General features: G+C 46.5%; 1 protein-coding gene across 1 annotated transcript in view; it reads right to left on the bottom strand.

The window, feature by feature from the left end:
* Positions 1-12,819, bottom strand: part of LOC146183929 (uncharacterized) — a 30,373-nt gene extending 17,554 nt beyond the window's left edge. Inside the window, exon 1 of the mRNA XM_084608439.1 lies at positions 12,684-12,819. Coding sequence (XP_084464565.1) covers positions 12,684-12,819 — 136 coding nt within the window. The remainder of the gene's footprint in view (positions 1-12,683) is intronic.
* Positions 12,820-17,199: the final 4,380 nt, after the last annotated feature.

Below are 17,199 nucleotides of genomic sequence, written 5' to 3'. Positions count from 1 at the left end.
CGGCATCTAGTCTGTTGTAGCGAAGAGTACTGCGAAAGCTTTGCTTCTTTTGGAATTCGATCAAGTTTTTCCGGGCTAAGCGGGTGGCTGGAGAAAAGTCTTGGGCTACATTAATATTAGGATGCTTCTTTTCTCTGGTAATCGCAAGTAGCGTTTGTTTGTCCTTAAAATGGGCAAACTTCACTATAATTGGTCTGGTTTTATTTGGGGCAAAGCGCCAAGGCCTATGGACACGCTCTATGTCCCTCGCTTCAGTAGAAAGTTTCAAATGTTCTTTGGTGAAGGCGATTACCTTTTCCTCAGAACTCGACCAACTTTCATCGCACTCATCGTCCACCCCGTATAACACCAGGTTGTTTCTCCGCGCCTTATCTTCGGCGTCGTTTGGTCGGGCAGTTAAAAGCTCATTCTGACAAGCGTTTGCCTCTGCGAGCGTCTGAGCACTTTCTACATCTGCTTTAATTATCGTAAGGGATAGGTATTCTTCTTCAATTTTGGTTAATCTTTCTTTTATATCTTGTACCGTTTTATCATTTTCCGATTCCTTTTCACGAATATTTCGGACGTCATCTAATAGCTTTGCCTGCCCGGTTTTCAGTTCATTCAGGGCGTCTAATAAAGCATATTGGTCATCGCTAGCAGAGGCACGAGTAATGGGGGTCCTGGGTTTAACATAACATCTCCGGACAGTTGCAGAAGTGCTTGAGTGACACGTGCACGGTTACCAACGATGACATACGCTGCATGTGGGCTTGGCAGCACTAAAAGACCGCGGTAGCGCGTGCGCTTAGATAATAAGGAAAAACAGTTTGTTACCTGCGCAAAAAACATAGGTGTGCGGTGAGGCGATGTCATCGCGCCCGTGCTGCCAAGCCCACTGAAAGCGGTGGCGGTGTCGCGGTTCTTATGTAGGGCTTGTGACATAGAGGCGACAATCCGGAAGTGCATGGCTATGACCTGAGGATGCGCAGTAGGGAAGGGGCCGCAGGGATGTTAGCAGCCGGGCATCGCTGTGGTAGAAGGAACCGGTGAGCGGATGTTGAACCATGCATGGAAGTCAAGGAATCCAGATGGCATTGCTGTGGTCCAGCCAGGCCGTTCAGCAGGTAAGCTCCAAGTACAGGATAACCTCCGATAGAGCAGTTGTCTGCTCCGCAGGAATAGATGGCCAGGGCAAGTAGCTGCGCAAAAAACATCGGTGTGCGGTGAAGCGATGTCGTCGCGCCCGTGCTGCCAAGCCCACTGACACCTGCCTATTCACGTCATAGCTACTTCCATCGCGCAATGGCGCTACATGACGTCACTCACGTGATTAGGGACACGCTGCAGCCTCCCCTTCCTTCCATTCATCCAGCTTGAAAGATCAAATGTTATCCAAAGGTAAAAGAGCCGAGGTAACATTGTGGTTTGACACCAAGGTGGCCCGCAAGGTTATACTATTAGCAGTCGGATGTTTTTGAGAAAGGAATGCTCAGTATATTTATAGCAACACTTTATTCTTTTTCTCATTGAAGGTCGATGGCTAGCCCGCGCCGTCATTGTGCATTGGTTTATAGGAAAGGAAAGGCACAGTATCTGACACCTTTCTCAAAGCATACCAACACTTTTCCCTCGTGCTCCTTGAACGTCAAATGCAGGTCAAATTGAAGTCCACGCGAAGACGGGCTCTACTTAGCGGAGATATGCTTTCGCGAAAAAAAAAAAATCCTTCACGACTGCACACCCAAGACCTGCAAAAATACTATCCCCCCTCTGAAACGTCAGTACCGGTACGCGCTACCCTGATGTGCACAGCCTTCCACGACTCGCAACCCAGCAAGTGCCTGTTGCCCCCCATATGACTGGCTCTCCGGCAGGATTTTCGAGCGACGATTAAAGGGTGAAACCGAGGTAAAGGTATTTAGCTGACATGTGGAATAGCCTCATTTCCCGACAGGAACACTGAATTCACCTCCGATTTGTCGTGCCGGGATGGTGCAGTGGTTAAAGGAACAGAGCACTGGAATTTGTCTCGAAATCTTTTTCGGCACAATGGAAAGATTGATGTCTAAAATGTTCGATTCCAGAACAGTTTTGGTAGAAACGCTAAAGAAACGTTTATTGACAATTTTTCGATCAGAGCATGCGCCCCTTTTTATGTAGTCCGATGCTGGAAACCATGAGCAGCGACCGCGATGACGACTGGAGGTTGACAAAAAAAGACGTAACGGAAACAAATATAAACTTCACTCGCCAGACAGTAATCAGACATTTTTTTTTTTTTTTTTTTTTTTGCGTGGAGTAACCTCCTTTTCAGTTTCACACTCAGTGCTGTTCCGGCACAAAAACGCAAGTCTCGTCCACGAAAGCTTTAGTGGGCCCTATCCTCGTTTCATCCACGGAATTTCAAACACTGTTGCGCCATCTAGTGGCGAAACCAGAAGGTATACCCCTCTTTGTGCGACCTGTTTCCCTTATCATACCGAACTTTGTCATCACGCGGCTTAAAGGCCCACTGTCCACCCTCCGGTCGAAAATATTTTCTTCCCCGGTGACTGTGAGACTTCGCCTCTAGAACTCAAGGCCGCAATTTTTTTTTTTTTTTTGAAAAGAGTAATAACGCAGTTACAGCCACCGCAATCACCCGATTCTGTGTCATGCTTCTCTCCTTCCGTTCCCTCGCAAAGGTTTTTCACTCTCCTGCCCGAGGTCGTCTAGCCTCCGCAAGACAAATTCCCCTTCCTCCTCGGCGTTTGGTGGGAGGTGGGGTGTGACACTCTGCGAACGCGAAAAAAAAAAAATAGAAAAGAAAAAAAAACGGCCGAGGGAGCGCGCGCCGCTGGATTCAGTCTGGCCGTGGCGAGGGAAAAGCGCGCAGCGAGCGGTAGACACCCATCCTTCTCCCGTCAGTCAGCGATACGGACCAATGGACGTCGTTCGCGGTACGTACGTCATTACTGGGACCCGTCGGGCCAGCGCAGGAAACGGGGAAGCTGGCTTCCCAAAGGAGAGCATGAGAGAGCTTTGAATTGTATTTTCGATGCTTTGCAGCGCGCGTATCACTGTAGCATTTTTCACGGACTATCTCCGGTACCTGATCGAAACACCGGGCTCCTTTGCTTAAAAGGGCCTTCCCTGGACAGTGGCCCTTTAACATGACGGAGGGGTTTCTTGCAGGACCTTGTCCCCGATATTACTCCTCCGATCCCTTCCCGCCTCTCCCGCCCTGACCCCGTTAGCACTCACAAGGCGCGAGCCAGTGCAGCGTACACACCGGGCATCCTTAGTCAATGGCGCCGAACCAGGATCGGCTGCCCCAACTGCCCTGCTGACTCCGTTGACCTGCAGCACTTGATCTGGACCTGTCCTGGCACGCAGAGCCTCCGCACCCGTTACACATACGCTCACCACATTCAGACTTACGAAGACTGGACAGCCCCCAATACCGACGCCAAGCGCAAGCTTAGTGCCCTGCTAGACTGCATGTCGAAGTCCGGCACCCTCAGCCTCCCCTAACTCACCGCCGTCCTATCTAGGCTTCAATTCATCCTCATGAATAAAAATTTACGAATGAATGAATGAATGAATGAATGAATGAATGAATGAATGAATGAATGAATGAATGAATGAATGAATGAATGAATGAATGAAAGGAGGGGTGGTTTTTCTTTAAGAACGTACTGGAGCAAGCGCGAAATACAATAAGTTATGACAAGCACTCCTAGTAGAAAAACGAACAGTGTGCAATTACGAAAATCAGCAACATTTTGTTGGCATGTAGTCACCTGGGGTACTACACAGAAATTAATAAGGTTTCTGAGCTAGAAAGCGCCTCAGTTGTTTTTATGCCGTTATCAAAGGAAAATTGAAATTATAAAGCCTCTTTTCTTTGATATTGAAGTGTTAGATCTCTGCTATATGAGGCGAGGTCTTTTCATCTCCACCATAATCTGATGACATATCTTGGCCAGTGTTCTGCGCCAACGATATGCCGGAGTGCCCGGGTTCAATCCATACCGCTGGCGCCTGCGTTTCCATGGAGGCGAAACGAAGAGGTGTCAGTGTTCTGTGTGATGTCAGTGCACGTTAAAGATCCCAGGTAGTCGAAATTATTCCGTAGCCCTCCACTATTGCTTCTCTTGCTCTCTTTCCACTTTCACTGCCACCTTCTCCCTTCCCTTACTGCTCGGGTCAGGTATCCACAGAAACAAGTGTGACCGATACTTTGCCCTTTCCTTCCTATGAATTATTTATTAAATTACGCCAGAGAACTGCAGGACCGTGGATTTTTTACATTTAACGAAATGACAAGGTTGTACGGATTGTGGCGTCGTCTGGAAGTGGCCAATGAACGTTTTCTACAATTGTCATCATCATTGTGCCATCATTGCCTTCGGAGAAGCGTTTTTTTTTCTTCCTTTTATTTTTCTTTACTTTTATCTTTAGGGCAGTTCTGTTTAGTAATGTCCGCTACTACGGTTTTTCAACTCATTTTGTTTCCAGCAGGTGGTTGTCAACAATTTCAGTTTGCAAATTGTAGCCTTATAACATTTATAGTGCAGTGTACTTAGAGTACCCGCGGATGCCGCAAACCCTCCACTATCCGTAAATGCTCGAATAATGACCAACTTGCTTGAACCTCCGCTTCTATATGTGTTTTCTTCTCGTAACAATATCTGTGTGGATCAAACTTCTACTGAAAAAGAACTGTTATATGCTTTCTATGCGTTACAAAGCGTAATATATATTTAAACAAAAACTGAAAAATATGTGGTTTGTTGTTTTCGCTTCGTTACTGGTTTTAGTTTTTTAGCGTATGGAACCGAACACGAACGCTGCCGATTAAACGTTTTGGTAGGTCACCGATGGGTAGGCAGAACATAGCAGAACCGTAGAACTGAAACCGAAACCGTAACTAACGCAGTGCATGATTTTGTTCCGCTAAGTCCCACTGTAGCCCCCGTAGCCTCGTATCCTGCAAATGTGCATATCCTGTTGGCGTCGTTGCCATAGGTTGTACAGCTTGTGCAATCTTGGTGGTTCGTATGTATTGCATCTTGTTCCTTCCTCTATGGCATCTCGTCTGCTGTGGTGGCAGTGCTAGCGCTGCTTCCTCTCCGCCAGCGTTCATCTCTGTAGTGGATAAACATGGTAACGCTGTTTTTTGTTGTTGCCGTATTGAGCACTGACATGGAGCTGTTTTGACCAGCTGTGCCTGTTGAATTGGCTGTCCTCTTGACTGAGGTCAGCGATAATCATCCGTTTAGAGTGATGTGTTAAAGTGATCTATGACTGCCGCCATAGGGGCTAGTTCTGTTAAGTTTGAGCTCGACATGCGCAAGCATTGGCATAGTCAAATCACTCGCGAAGCACCGTAGACATGTAGCCTTGCCTATCTTTCCTCTCCCATTTGTTTTTACTTAAAGTCCACTAGTGCTCTAGGAGGTAGCCCTACTAAAGGGATATTCACGCCTTTCACACACTCTTGGGATTACCCCGCAGACCAAGACTCTCGTACAAATACGATTAGCACAACGCAATCCCTTTGTCCTAACTCCCTCAATGACTGGCTCGCTCCCCAAACCCAACCCTGCGTCACTATTCTTCGAGCTCTAGTCCAGCGCGTCCGCAACGTGCTGGACGGGTCCAGGGTCCAATATACTCCACTCAGCGCTCTACACGTGAACAGTCAGCTTTCCTGTGCAATGAGGTTTCCTTACACTTTCCGCATAATCTCATTTTTTATGAATACTTGTGCCTGCAGTGGCTGGCTATTCAGAGTTGATGTGAGCTCAGTCTACGGTCACACGCCAGGCAGTACGTACGCTGTCAGTCCTACACTTAACCAGCCTAATCCTTGAATAAACTACAGCATAACGAACCAGGGTCTCGATTAAATGTGAAGTACAGAAGGTCACAGCACGAACGTTGCATCTACGCTGGCTTGATGCTAAATTTGCCTGTCTTACACTAGTGCAAGGCACGCGCACACTGGTTAAAAGGCGATAACAAAACCAATACTGTCATTAGGCAAGAGATGAACACAAAAGATCTGGCCCATATGAGAGAGGTACAACGTAAAAAACGTGCAAACCGACGCCAGTAAATATTAAAGACGGCTGGCTGCGTGCCTTGTTTTTTCTAAAATCCGCGATTCTTTTGCAGCGTTAACCAAATCGACTGATATTTTTCTGCAATATGAAAACGCACTCAACAGTAAATCGCTAATGCATTGCAGAAGGCACTATTCCATCGCCAACAAAACCTCCGTTAACTCGGAACCAGACCTACACCGCGTTCGCATGCGTTCGCTTATGCGAGCGCCGCCGGCTGCCGATCCAGGCTATCGACACGGCGGTGGCGCCAACTCTAGGTTGATTTCGCGGCGAATGGCGTGATTTCATTGCGCTAGTTTTTACGTCACTTTCTGTTCTTAGCAGTGGCCGACCTAGCCGACCTATTGCCGGATTCTGAACGACGTTTCTTGTGAGCGGCTCCTCACACTCGGTTCTACAATGAATGCTAAGTTCTATTCTCGGCATTCACCCGAAAGAGCGTATAATTTTGTTGCGTTTGGCCTTTCTACACCCTGTGCGAACGTGCACGTCACATCAGAGCGAGCAGAAGAAAAAGACGAAGACCTTTTTCAGAGTGGATCCCCTGGCAAACACCGAGCCGATAACCTGGAGTGAGTGGCTGTTATATTACATTTTTAACCTTGGATTGAGGGTCAGTGACACAATCTGCTACATTGGGCTTGTCAACGGGATAATCGATGATTTAAAAAACTTGCGTTTCCACGCCCTCAACTACCGGCAAGAAGCGGCTGCCATGCATATCGAACAGAGTCTGACAGCGGTATGTCAAAAATACGTTGTACCAACACCTCAGCAACATTCAAGAAGGAATTGACCGCCTCAGGACATTACTAGAAGACCCCTTTCATGCCGGTGATGACTCCAGCAGCGACGAGGACTAGGCTATGGTGCCTGTGCAGAGTGCGTTTTGGCAACTGTTCGTCGTGAGTCGTGTTCCTGGATGTTAGGCTCAGTGTTCGTGAAATTCCACGGATTAAATATGCACAGCTTGAAAGCTGCGGCATTCGAGTTCTTTCCTTGCTATACGAGGGGGGGGGGGGGGTAGAAGGGCAGCACTCTGCACAGGCACCATAGCCTGTGCATTAGTAGCATGGGCAGCTACTAATTCTGCAGCAGTGCAGCGAAAGTGTTTGTCTTTGTGTGTCTCCTGTCAAGGGTATTCGTTAGCATAGCAGAAGATATAACTCACTCCTCACTAACTGGGAAAATTGTGATGGAGGGACATTATGAAACGTGTTTTGACTGTTAAAGTTGGTTGGAAAATGTGTTGTGCTAGCTTGGTCATTCCTTAGTATATACATTTTTTTCTCTCCTGTTCCTCTCGCATTTTCCTTAGCAGAAGTTTTGTTCCAGACTTACAGGGGCCGAATCCACGAAAGTGTTCGCTTTGGATTGCGTTAGCTTTGCCGTGACGTCAATTTGACGTAGGCATCGGGGGGGAGAAGGGTGGGATGAACGCTGGGGGCAAAAAACAGCCAATCGGCTTTGCTGCGCGGTCCCTTCTTTGTTGTCGTGCCTTGGCGCGGGCCTTCTCCTTGGGAGTCGAAAGAAACGACACTTGTTTTTCTCCAGCCGACACGCACGATTACCGGAGCGACGGCCAACATCGTCCGGCTCTCCGACAACTGCGGGAGCCGTATAGTTGCCTCGCTGCCGGCTGCCGCCTGGTAGCGAAAAACCGCAGCGCGCAGAGTACTTTCCGCTCTGTTGTGAGCGCGCTTTTCCTCGTTGGGCTAAGGTGGGGTTTTAGCTCTTTGCATAGCCGGCGTACAAGCCCCTTCGACAGTTTGAAGTGCCTTCGGAAGGCATCGTCAGGCATGTCGAAAGGATCGTCATGTGCACGTGACCGCCGAAGCCACCGATCACATTTGCTGAGCACTGCGAACAACAGCGGTGCGACGGGGGGCCCGTACGGCATGATTCTCGCGCTGAAGCGAACGCCACTTACCGAGTTCCGCACACAGCGACCGAACGCGTTCGCTTTCATTTGATTGGCATGTCTCGTGACGTCAACAAAATCCGTAGTCCCGCCTTCGTCAAATGGCCTCGCCGCCAGCGGTGGCGACACGCGACCAATGGAGCGAGGTGGCAAGAGAGAAAGCGAACGCGTTCCAAAGCGAACTCTTTCGTGGATTCGGCCCGTTGTCTAAATAAAACACGCTAAGAGCGAAAGCGAATTAACGTTTTCATACCTAAAATGACTTCGGTGTCTTATCTTTCTCTTAAATAAAAAACAAAAACAAACAGCAACTCTTCTCAAATCATGAGCTCTACTGCATAAACAGCGTGACGCAATCATCATCATCATCATCAGCCTGACTATACACACTGCAGGGCGAAGGCCTCTCCCCTATTTCTCCACTTAACCCGGTTCTGTGCTAGTTGCATCCACTTGACCCCTGCGAACTTCTTAATCTCATCTGCCGCCTCCTGCTACGCTTTCCTTCCCTTGGAATCCAGTTTGTTACCCTCAGCGACCATCGGTTATCCTCTCTTCGCACTACATGTCCTGCCCATGTCCATTTCTTCTTCTTAATTTCCACTAGAATCTCGGTAACTTGAGTTATTTCTCTGACCCACTGTGCACGCTTTCTATCTCTTAATGTTACCCCTACTATTTTTCGTTCCATAGCCCTCTGGGTTGTCCTCAACTTAAGTAGAACTCTCTTGGTTAGCCTCCACGTTTCAGCCCCATAGTACATAGTTGCATCTTGAGTACAGGCAAGATGCAACTGTTGTATACTTTCCTCTTGAGCGATACCGGTAAGCTGCTAGTCATAATCTGCGAGTGCTTGCCAAATGCGCTCCATACCAATCTTATTCTTCTTGTTATTTCCTTTTCATGGTCCGGATCTGCGGTTACTACCTGTCCTAAATAGACATATTCGCCTACAACTTCCAGTACTTCCCTACCTAATGTAAACTGCTGTTCCTTCCCGAGGCTGTTGAACATTACCTTAGTCTTCTGCATATTGATTTTCAAGCCTACCTTTCTACGTTTCCTGTCTAGGTCATCAATCATTATTTGCAGTTCATCCCCCGAGTTGCTTAGCAAGGCAATGTCATCAGCAAATCGCAATTGCTGAGGTATTCTCCATCTACCCTTATCCCTAACTGCTCCCATTCCAAGTCTCTAAATACTTCCTCTAAGCAAGCTGTGAATAGTACTGGGGAGATTGTGTCTCCTTGCCTAACACCTTTCTTTATCGGAATTTTGTCACTTTCTTTATGCAGAACTATGGTTACTGTGCAGCCACTATATATATCTTCCAGCACTTTCACGTACGGCTCGTTTACCCCCTGATTTCGCAATGCCTGCATCACCGCCGAGGTTTCAAGTGAGTCAAATGCTTTTTCGTAATCAATGAATGCTATGTATAAGGGCTGGTTATATTCCGAGCATTTTTCTATCACCTGATTGATGGTATGGACATGATCGACAGTAGAGTACCATTTCCGAAATCCTGCTTGATCGTTTGCTTGATTGCAGTCTAAGGTTGTCCTGATTCTATTAGCGATTACTTTAGTAAATACCTTATACGTAACAGACAGTAAGCTTATTGGTCTGTAGTTTTTAAGGTCCTTAGAGTCCCCTTTCTTATGAATGAGGATAATGTTTGCATTCTTCCATGGTTCCGGTACCGTCGATGACACCAGGCACTGCGTATACAGGGTGGCCAGTTTTTCTAGCACGATATCCCCCCCGTCCTTCAGCAAATCTGTAGTTATCTGATCCTCTCCAGCTGATTTCCCCCTTTTCATAGTTTCTAGTGCTTTCTTGACCTCGCCCTTCATCACTGGCGGAACGTCTGACTGCATTTCTCTGCTGCCAATCTCACTATTGTCCTGACTACTTCGGCTACTGTAGAAATGAGTATAGAACTCTTCGGCTACTTTGACTATCTTGTCCATATTCGTGATGACGTTGCCCGCCTTGTCCCTTATCGCATACATCTGGTGTTTGCCTATGCCCAATTTCTTCTTTTCCGCTTTAAGGCTTCCCCCGTTCTTTACAGCATGCTCAATTTTCTCCATGCTATACTTCCTTATATCGGCCACCTTGCGCTTATTGATTAGCTGTGATATCTCGGCCAATTCGATCTGGTCTGTTGGATTGGAAGCTTTTATACTCTGGCGTTTCTTAATCAAATATTTCGTCTCCTTAGACAGCTTACCGGTATCCTCTCTAACTATCCTACCGCCTATTTCTACCGCGCACTCAGTAATGATATATCTGAAATTATTGTTCCTTGCTTCTAGGGTAATGTCGCCATCCTCGGTTAGAGCTGAATACCTATTCTGTAACGAGATCCTGAACTCTTCTGCCCTCCCCCTCACCGCTAATTCGTTGATGGGTTTCTTTCTTACTAATATGTTGCGTTCCTTCTTCAGATTTAGGCTAATTCGGGACCTCACCATCCTGTGGTCACTGCATCGCACTTTCCCGATTACCTCTTCATCTTGCATAATAGCGGGAGTTCAACACATTATGAAGTCGATTTCATTTTTAGTCTCCCCGTTAGGACTCTTCTATGTCCATTTGCGGTTCTTCCGTTTCCTGAAGAAGGTATTCAAGATTCGTAAGTTATTGCGCTCTGCAAACTCAACTAGTAACTCCCCCCTGCTATTCCTAGAACCAATGCCATAGTCCCCTACTGCCTTGTCTCCTGCCAGCTTTTTTCCTACTTTAGCATTCAAGTCGCCCATTAGTACAGTATGCTGAGGGCCGGGGTTTTGTGGAGCTTATCATGAGAGGTTGCAGCCAATTACTGCACCAGGGTGGCCAACTCCTGTTCTCGTGTGGGAGTGCGTTGCCGGAGGTGTTCACCGGCATCAGGTCGCACCCCAAACCTGTTTATGCAATTCCATCGACACGCGGATAATTTTTTTTTTTTTCATCCGGTGGAGAGTTGCGCGGCACCGGGATTTGAACCCCGGTCCTCTTGCATGCGAGGCGGATGTTCTACCGCTACGCCACCGCTGCACCCTATCGCAATCAAGGACGGCGCAATCAAGGACGGCTCATAGATTGCACTAGCCGCAGTCGACACTTGACTCCCCCGCTTCCACCTAGTTTTGCAACTTTTAAAAGGAACCAACACACAGAGCCGGCTTCCTCTGCTACTTTCAATGTTTGCCGAGCCGCGCCACAAGGGCCGGAAAGAGGTGTCGTCTGCAGACCCTACGTGTCGTGGCCGCTGTCGACTTCTCGACCAACACCACATTTATTAATGCAAAGCATTACTTCGCTATGTTCATAGATTTCTGTCCGCAGGCCGCGTAGCCTGTGTTCGCCGGCCGCGTCTGTAGACCGCGTCAGCAAAATCATGTGCGCAGCAGTTGTAAGTAATTGAGGAGTGGTAGAGGTTAGAGTGGTGTCAATCTATAGAAAATGACGCAATGTTGTGTCCGAAAAGGTACTTAGGTAAATAGGTAATTATTTAGAGGCAAAAATGTAAAAGAAACATGGTCTGATTAGCCATTGGCATAGTGCCTAATTTAAATGTATCACATACTAAAAGAGTAAATTAAGTCCGTCAATTATGGTGACATGAAGATGTATCAAATACTAAATAGTTAAATAAATCAGTCAATTAAGGTGATGTCAAGGATGTGACGTCAAGGAACCGGAAGTCGAGCCAACAAAGGGCATAGGAAGGGATTGGTGCGCAATTTGAAAGTACCAAAGAATAAAACGAGAAGTGAATTATTGCAAAGTCAAGACTGTGACATCACGCATTCGTAAGTAGAGCCAAAAAAAGGGCACAGGAACGGATTGGCGCGCAATTTGAAAGTGCCAAAGACTAAAATGGGTAAACAAGAAGTGAATTAAGCGACTTAAAGCAACTAAAAGCAACCAGAAGCAGCAGCGTCCGTGCTTTCGCATTACTCCAATGCAGATTCAGCAATGCTTTTTAATTTTTAGCTGCTTCGGCGTACCGGTCGGCAAAGAAGTGTTGGCCGGCGACGCTTTTCGACCTACTCGATGGGCACTACCCAAAACCGCGCGAGTTATAAGATGAATTGCCGACCATTGAAAGACGTGCGTCTAAAAGATACACCTGGTAGCAGCGCTTGCTATAAACCGAGTTCGAAACGGCCTGCCCTGCGAACACCTTACTCGTGCAGACCTATAGCTCCTGCGCGCCCTCCACAAACTTGATCTGGGCCTGCCTATGTGTACCGCTACTACACGCCTTCTCGCCTTTTGCATCTACAACCCACTCGCAGAGATTCCGTTAGTGGCCCTCGAATCTCAACGTGCTCACCTACTTGATGCTACCGCAGGCAGGCCCCCCTTCCATAATATTGGCAACTTCGAGCCGCATGCACATCACCCCTAGAGGTATCCTTCTTGTCCAAGTACGCTCCTGCCTCTTTTCCGCGCCCCATACATTATGAAATACAAGTTACAGACACCAGGACCGCGATCGCTACCTCCACAAAGTGCACCGCAACGATGAAAAAGACAGTATATGTGCACGAGGCTCCCTGCCTTCTCCCGCCTAGGTTCTCTTTTGCCGCTTCCTATCACTCCTTCCCCTAGCCTATTGGATTCTTTCAGGCCTCTGACCCAGCTACGGCAGAGAATATTGTCGCACTCACCGTCAATGCACCGGACAAACAGGTGGGCAGCTGCGCCATCATCAAATAAACGCCGGCCCCATATTCGGCTTTCACCGGAGGCTGAGTCACCAATCTTGCACTCTGCATTTTCGGCGATACCCTGCATCAAGGCCATCTTATCTCCAGTGCAGAGTAGCGTGCCATATTGTAATCAATCCGGCCAACCTCTGCCTTTCATTTCACTAAATCCATTCTGTCTATCTATTATCTATATTAGGAAGAAACAGCGCGCCCTTAAAGGGAAGCGGAAGAGTTTTTCGAATTCATTAAGATGCTCACGTGTGGATGTGGGGTCCTTATAAATCATGCGGGTGAAATGTTTTTGCAGATTCATTGCTTAGGAGCGACGTAATCGCCGTTTAAATTTGCGCGGTAGCTCCGCCTCCTGCCGTCCGTCGAGCGCTGCGGATGACCCTGACGATGCGAGCCGAAACCGGAAACCGCGGAGTGATGACGTCAAAACTGGTGACCGTCTCTTCGCAGCCTCCGCGACTGTACTTCTTTCTGCGTGTGTGCCAGCATAAGCTGCTTGGAGCTGCACTGCGTTTCTGTATTTGTGCGTTTTTGTTGTAAGGTACAGAAACGTGTACAGTATCGAGTGACGCGGTGGACCCATCATGCCGGCGTTCTGCGCAGCCTTCGACTGCACGAACACCGGCGCCTGCGACGGTGTTCGTGCATTGGTGTATGATAGGCGATGGCGAAATAAGGAAATTATTGTAATTAATTGATGAAAAGAAAAAAAACAAATATGATAATGAGGGGTTCAACGGTGTCAAAATGCTCAGGATTAAAAGCCGATGCATGATGATGCTAACAGAAATTTTAGATTATGTAATTAATCAATTATTTAGTGACCTAATTGAAAAAATGGGAAATTAGAAAAAGGGGTTTCAATGTTGACAAAATGGTCGTAATCAAAAGCCAGTGTTTGATGATCTAATAAAGAAAATTGAAAGTGTGTACTTGCTCAAATATCTGAAGTAACAAAAACAAAAAAAAACAATAAATGGGGTTCAAATGTGCTAAATTTCATAAAACGAAAAGTGAATGATTCATAGTAATCAAGAAAATTTAGAAGGGGAACTGACCAATCATTTATTCAAAATAGAGGAAAAACTGAGATTATGAAGATGGGTGAAATACACAAAATAAAAGTAAATGCTTGATGACGATAATGAAAACATTAAAGCATAAAAGTGACCAAATAAATATCTCAATGATTGTATGAAATGAAAAAGTGCACTTAACGATGTCAAACTAATTTTGACACCTTTGAACTACCTTTTTTAATAACACAGGATTTTCAATCAGTTCAGTTATTTATGATCAATTACGCACTCTAAATTTTGTCATTTAGCGCCCTCTAGCATTGACTTTTTATCCTGGGCATTTTGACACCTTTGAACCCCCCTAATTTTTTTTTAATTTTGACTTCTTTCAAGTATTTCAGTTAATTAACCAATTACACACTTTAAATTTTCTTTTTTAGTATCATCATGCGTTGGCTTTTTATTTTGAGTATTTGACACATGTCAACCCACTTTTTCTAATTCTTCATTTTTTAAATATTTCAATTACTTAATAGATCAATTACACACTAAATTTTCCTAATGGCATGATCAAGCATTGGCTTTAAAGTACAAATAATTTTGACACCATTGAGGCCCTGTTTTTATTTTTAATTTTTTTTTCATTTAATTACACATTATAAATTTTCATAAACAGAACCATCTAGCACAGGCCTTTCATTCGGATAATAGAACACACAAGTTTTCATTTTTCAATTATTTCAACTGATTAAGTGGCAAATTACACTAAATTTTCTAAGCATCATCAAATTGTCTTTTCATCTGGGCGTTTTGAGACTATAGAACCATCCATTTCCCAATTTCTTTTTTTCTTATTTAATCAATCACATTGATTCCATTAGCTCATCGTCACCTATCAAATACCAATCAATTATCAATCAGTAGAGGAACAAAGTACCAGCGTAAGGATTTTACGCAGTGCTCCTTATTTCCGACATGCGGTGCCAACAACTATTACTTCTACTACTACAACAGCGCCGACGGCTATTCGGCCGAACGAGCTGTATAAGCTATTGCATAAATACATAACACTAGAGTAATATATGTGCTATGCGCTGTTACAGCGCCCAGGAACGAGACATAAATTTTGCCAATGCACTAAGGCATACACACGAACTAAAAATTGTTCGGAAACACGGCGCGCAGGCTGTCCGGGCGACTGGAGCAGCCGGTTGACTACATGTACCAGCATGCACCGCGACAGCGGCAGTATCGTGAAACTGGCCGGTGGGATCAGTCTATTGGTTCGAACATATAGGCCATGACACCAAGATCATCCGGGTAATCGTCCATGTGTTCCATCGTCATATAAAAAGCAAACCAGCAGCATCGAACCACCGTGTGCCGCGCTTAATATGCAGCGGCGCGACCGCGCCGGGGCCCACCGACCAAACACCTTTGTTCACGTCACAAGAGGCCTAACCAATCACAGGAGGCAGCGCGGCGCGCGAGGTGGCCCGCCGTTGCTGCTGGATTTTCGCCAAAATAAAATAGGTTTGCGCTTTCCTTTGCCTGATTTCGATGAGAAATTCGAATTCCGAGGGTGGAAAATAGTAAAGAGCATCTCTTCACTGAATTTTTCTGGGAAACTTTTCAGCATCCCTTTAAGCCATGGACAGTAAGACAGGACGACAAAGGGCTGACTTCAGCTAGTTATTTTATTACAGAGCGACACAATATATACAGCAAATAGTAGGTGAGAAAACAAGAGGAACAGTTGCTGTGTTTGCATGTGTCAGAAAGAACAATCTTTCTGTCGCGTTATTTATGGGAGGAGTGGGCTAGGTCTTGCACTAGCTAACAATAGCATTATTTTACGTAGTCATCCCTGTTCTGGACAATTTTATGGCACGCAGAAAGAAAGACCACGAAGTTTCCTTATCCTACTCGCGAATTAATGACACTTCCGACAACCGTGTTACAATGATTTGAGATGTGTCCATCAAATTGAGCGTCATGGGTGTGTGCGGGACGTAAATTTTAGAGCTCCTAAGGGACGCGATGGGGAGCGTGAAGTGGAGAGCTCGGGAATAATTTGCATTATGTGGGGACCTTTAATCAGCACTGGGATCGTACAACACCTGGGTGCTTTTTACATTTCACCAGCATTGAAACGCGAGAGCCGCGGCCAGTTTCGAATCCAATTATTGCGGCTTACTGTCAGGGCGCCTAACCATTCAAGAACCGCAGCGGCTCTACTTCGTGTAGGTGCGTATATGTCGTGTATAACACTCAATGAGAGCGTACTTGTCAAGAATAGAATTTTACTGCGTTACCGACAGCGTTAAATGAGCCATTCCACAAGCAATTCGGCGTTCACGTTGTCAGCAAAAACTCGCGAGCATCGCTGTGGCAGGCTAGGGAATGGTACGCGGATTACAAGACGAGACTACAGCGCACGACCCAGGTGGAAGGAGGTGCCAACTCGGACAGCCCATTGAGATTAGAGCGTCAGATGGCAATCGAACGCTCCGAAGTGTTTGGATCACGCGGGTCAGGCGCGGGCGTTTTCTTTGCATTGACATCTAGCAGCGCTACTGGTGCCGCTAAATGGGTTTTAGGACGTTTCGAACTGCCTTTCCCGATTTTTTCTTTAAACCTAGGCGTTACCAAATGTGTGTTGTATTCGGTAAAGGAAGCATATATATATATATATATATATATATATATATATATATATATATATATATATATATATATATATATATATATATTGTGAAAAAGACAAAGAACAGTAAACGCTGCGGCATCGCCATCACCATCGCTTGTCTCCGGCGCCCATCTCTCGCGCTGAAGCTGTGCCCTGCGGCTGGCAATTCGACCCTGCTGTGCCCGAATTACTGGCAGCGCTAGACGTTCAAACCATCTATTAAATGCACATTTCACTTGGTGGAGGTCAATCTGAGGTTCCCTGTACCCATCTCGCCCTGGAACTTCGCGGCAGAACGTTGACTACCTCAATGACGGAGCCGACTTCATTGAACCTACCTCCGCCCGTCACCTGCACAGGTGCGCTTCGTCAACGGGACCCCGCTACCTTCAGTGGAAGCAGCGATGACGACGTCGACGATTGGCTGACCACTTACGAACGGGTCAGCCGTCACAATAACTGGGACGACAATCGTAAGCTCAATAATGTCATCTTTTACTTGAGCGACGTCGCTATTTTGAAACCACGAGTCGGACTTTACCACAAGGGCGAATTTCAAGACCAAATTTTCTGGTGTCTTTGGCCGCCCCGCCGTCCGAAAACTCCGTGCGGAACAGCGTCTTCGGTCGCAACTGCAGCTGCCCGGTGAAACATTCGCCAGTTACATTGAGGACATTGTTGATCTGTGTCGTCGCGTTGACGCGACCATGACCGAGGCCGTTAAGATACGTCATGTGCTCACAGAAATTGATGA

Source organism: Amblyomma maculatum, chromosome 7 (assembly GCF_055883805.1).
Source record: "Amblyomma maculatum isolate TAMU_Amacu chromosome 7, ASM5588380v1, whole genome shotgun sequence".
Taxonomy (NCBI): domain Eukaryota; kingdom Metazoa; phylum Arthropoda; class Arachnida; order Ixodida; family Ixodidae; genus Amblyomma; species Amblyomma maculatum.
This window is presented reverse-complemented; position numbering and strand designations above follow the sequence as displayed.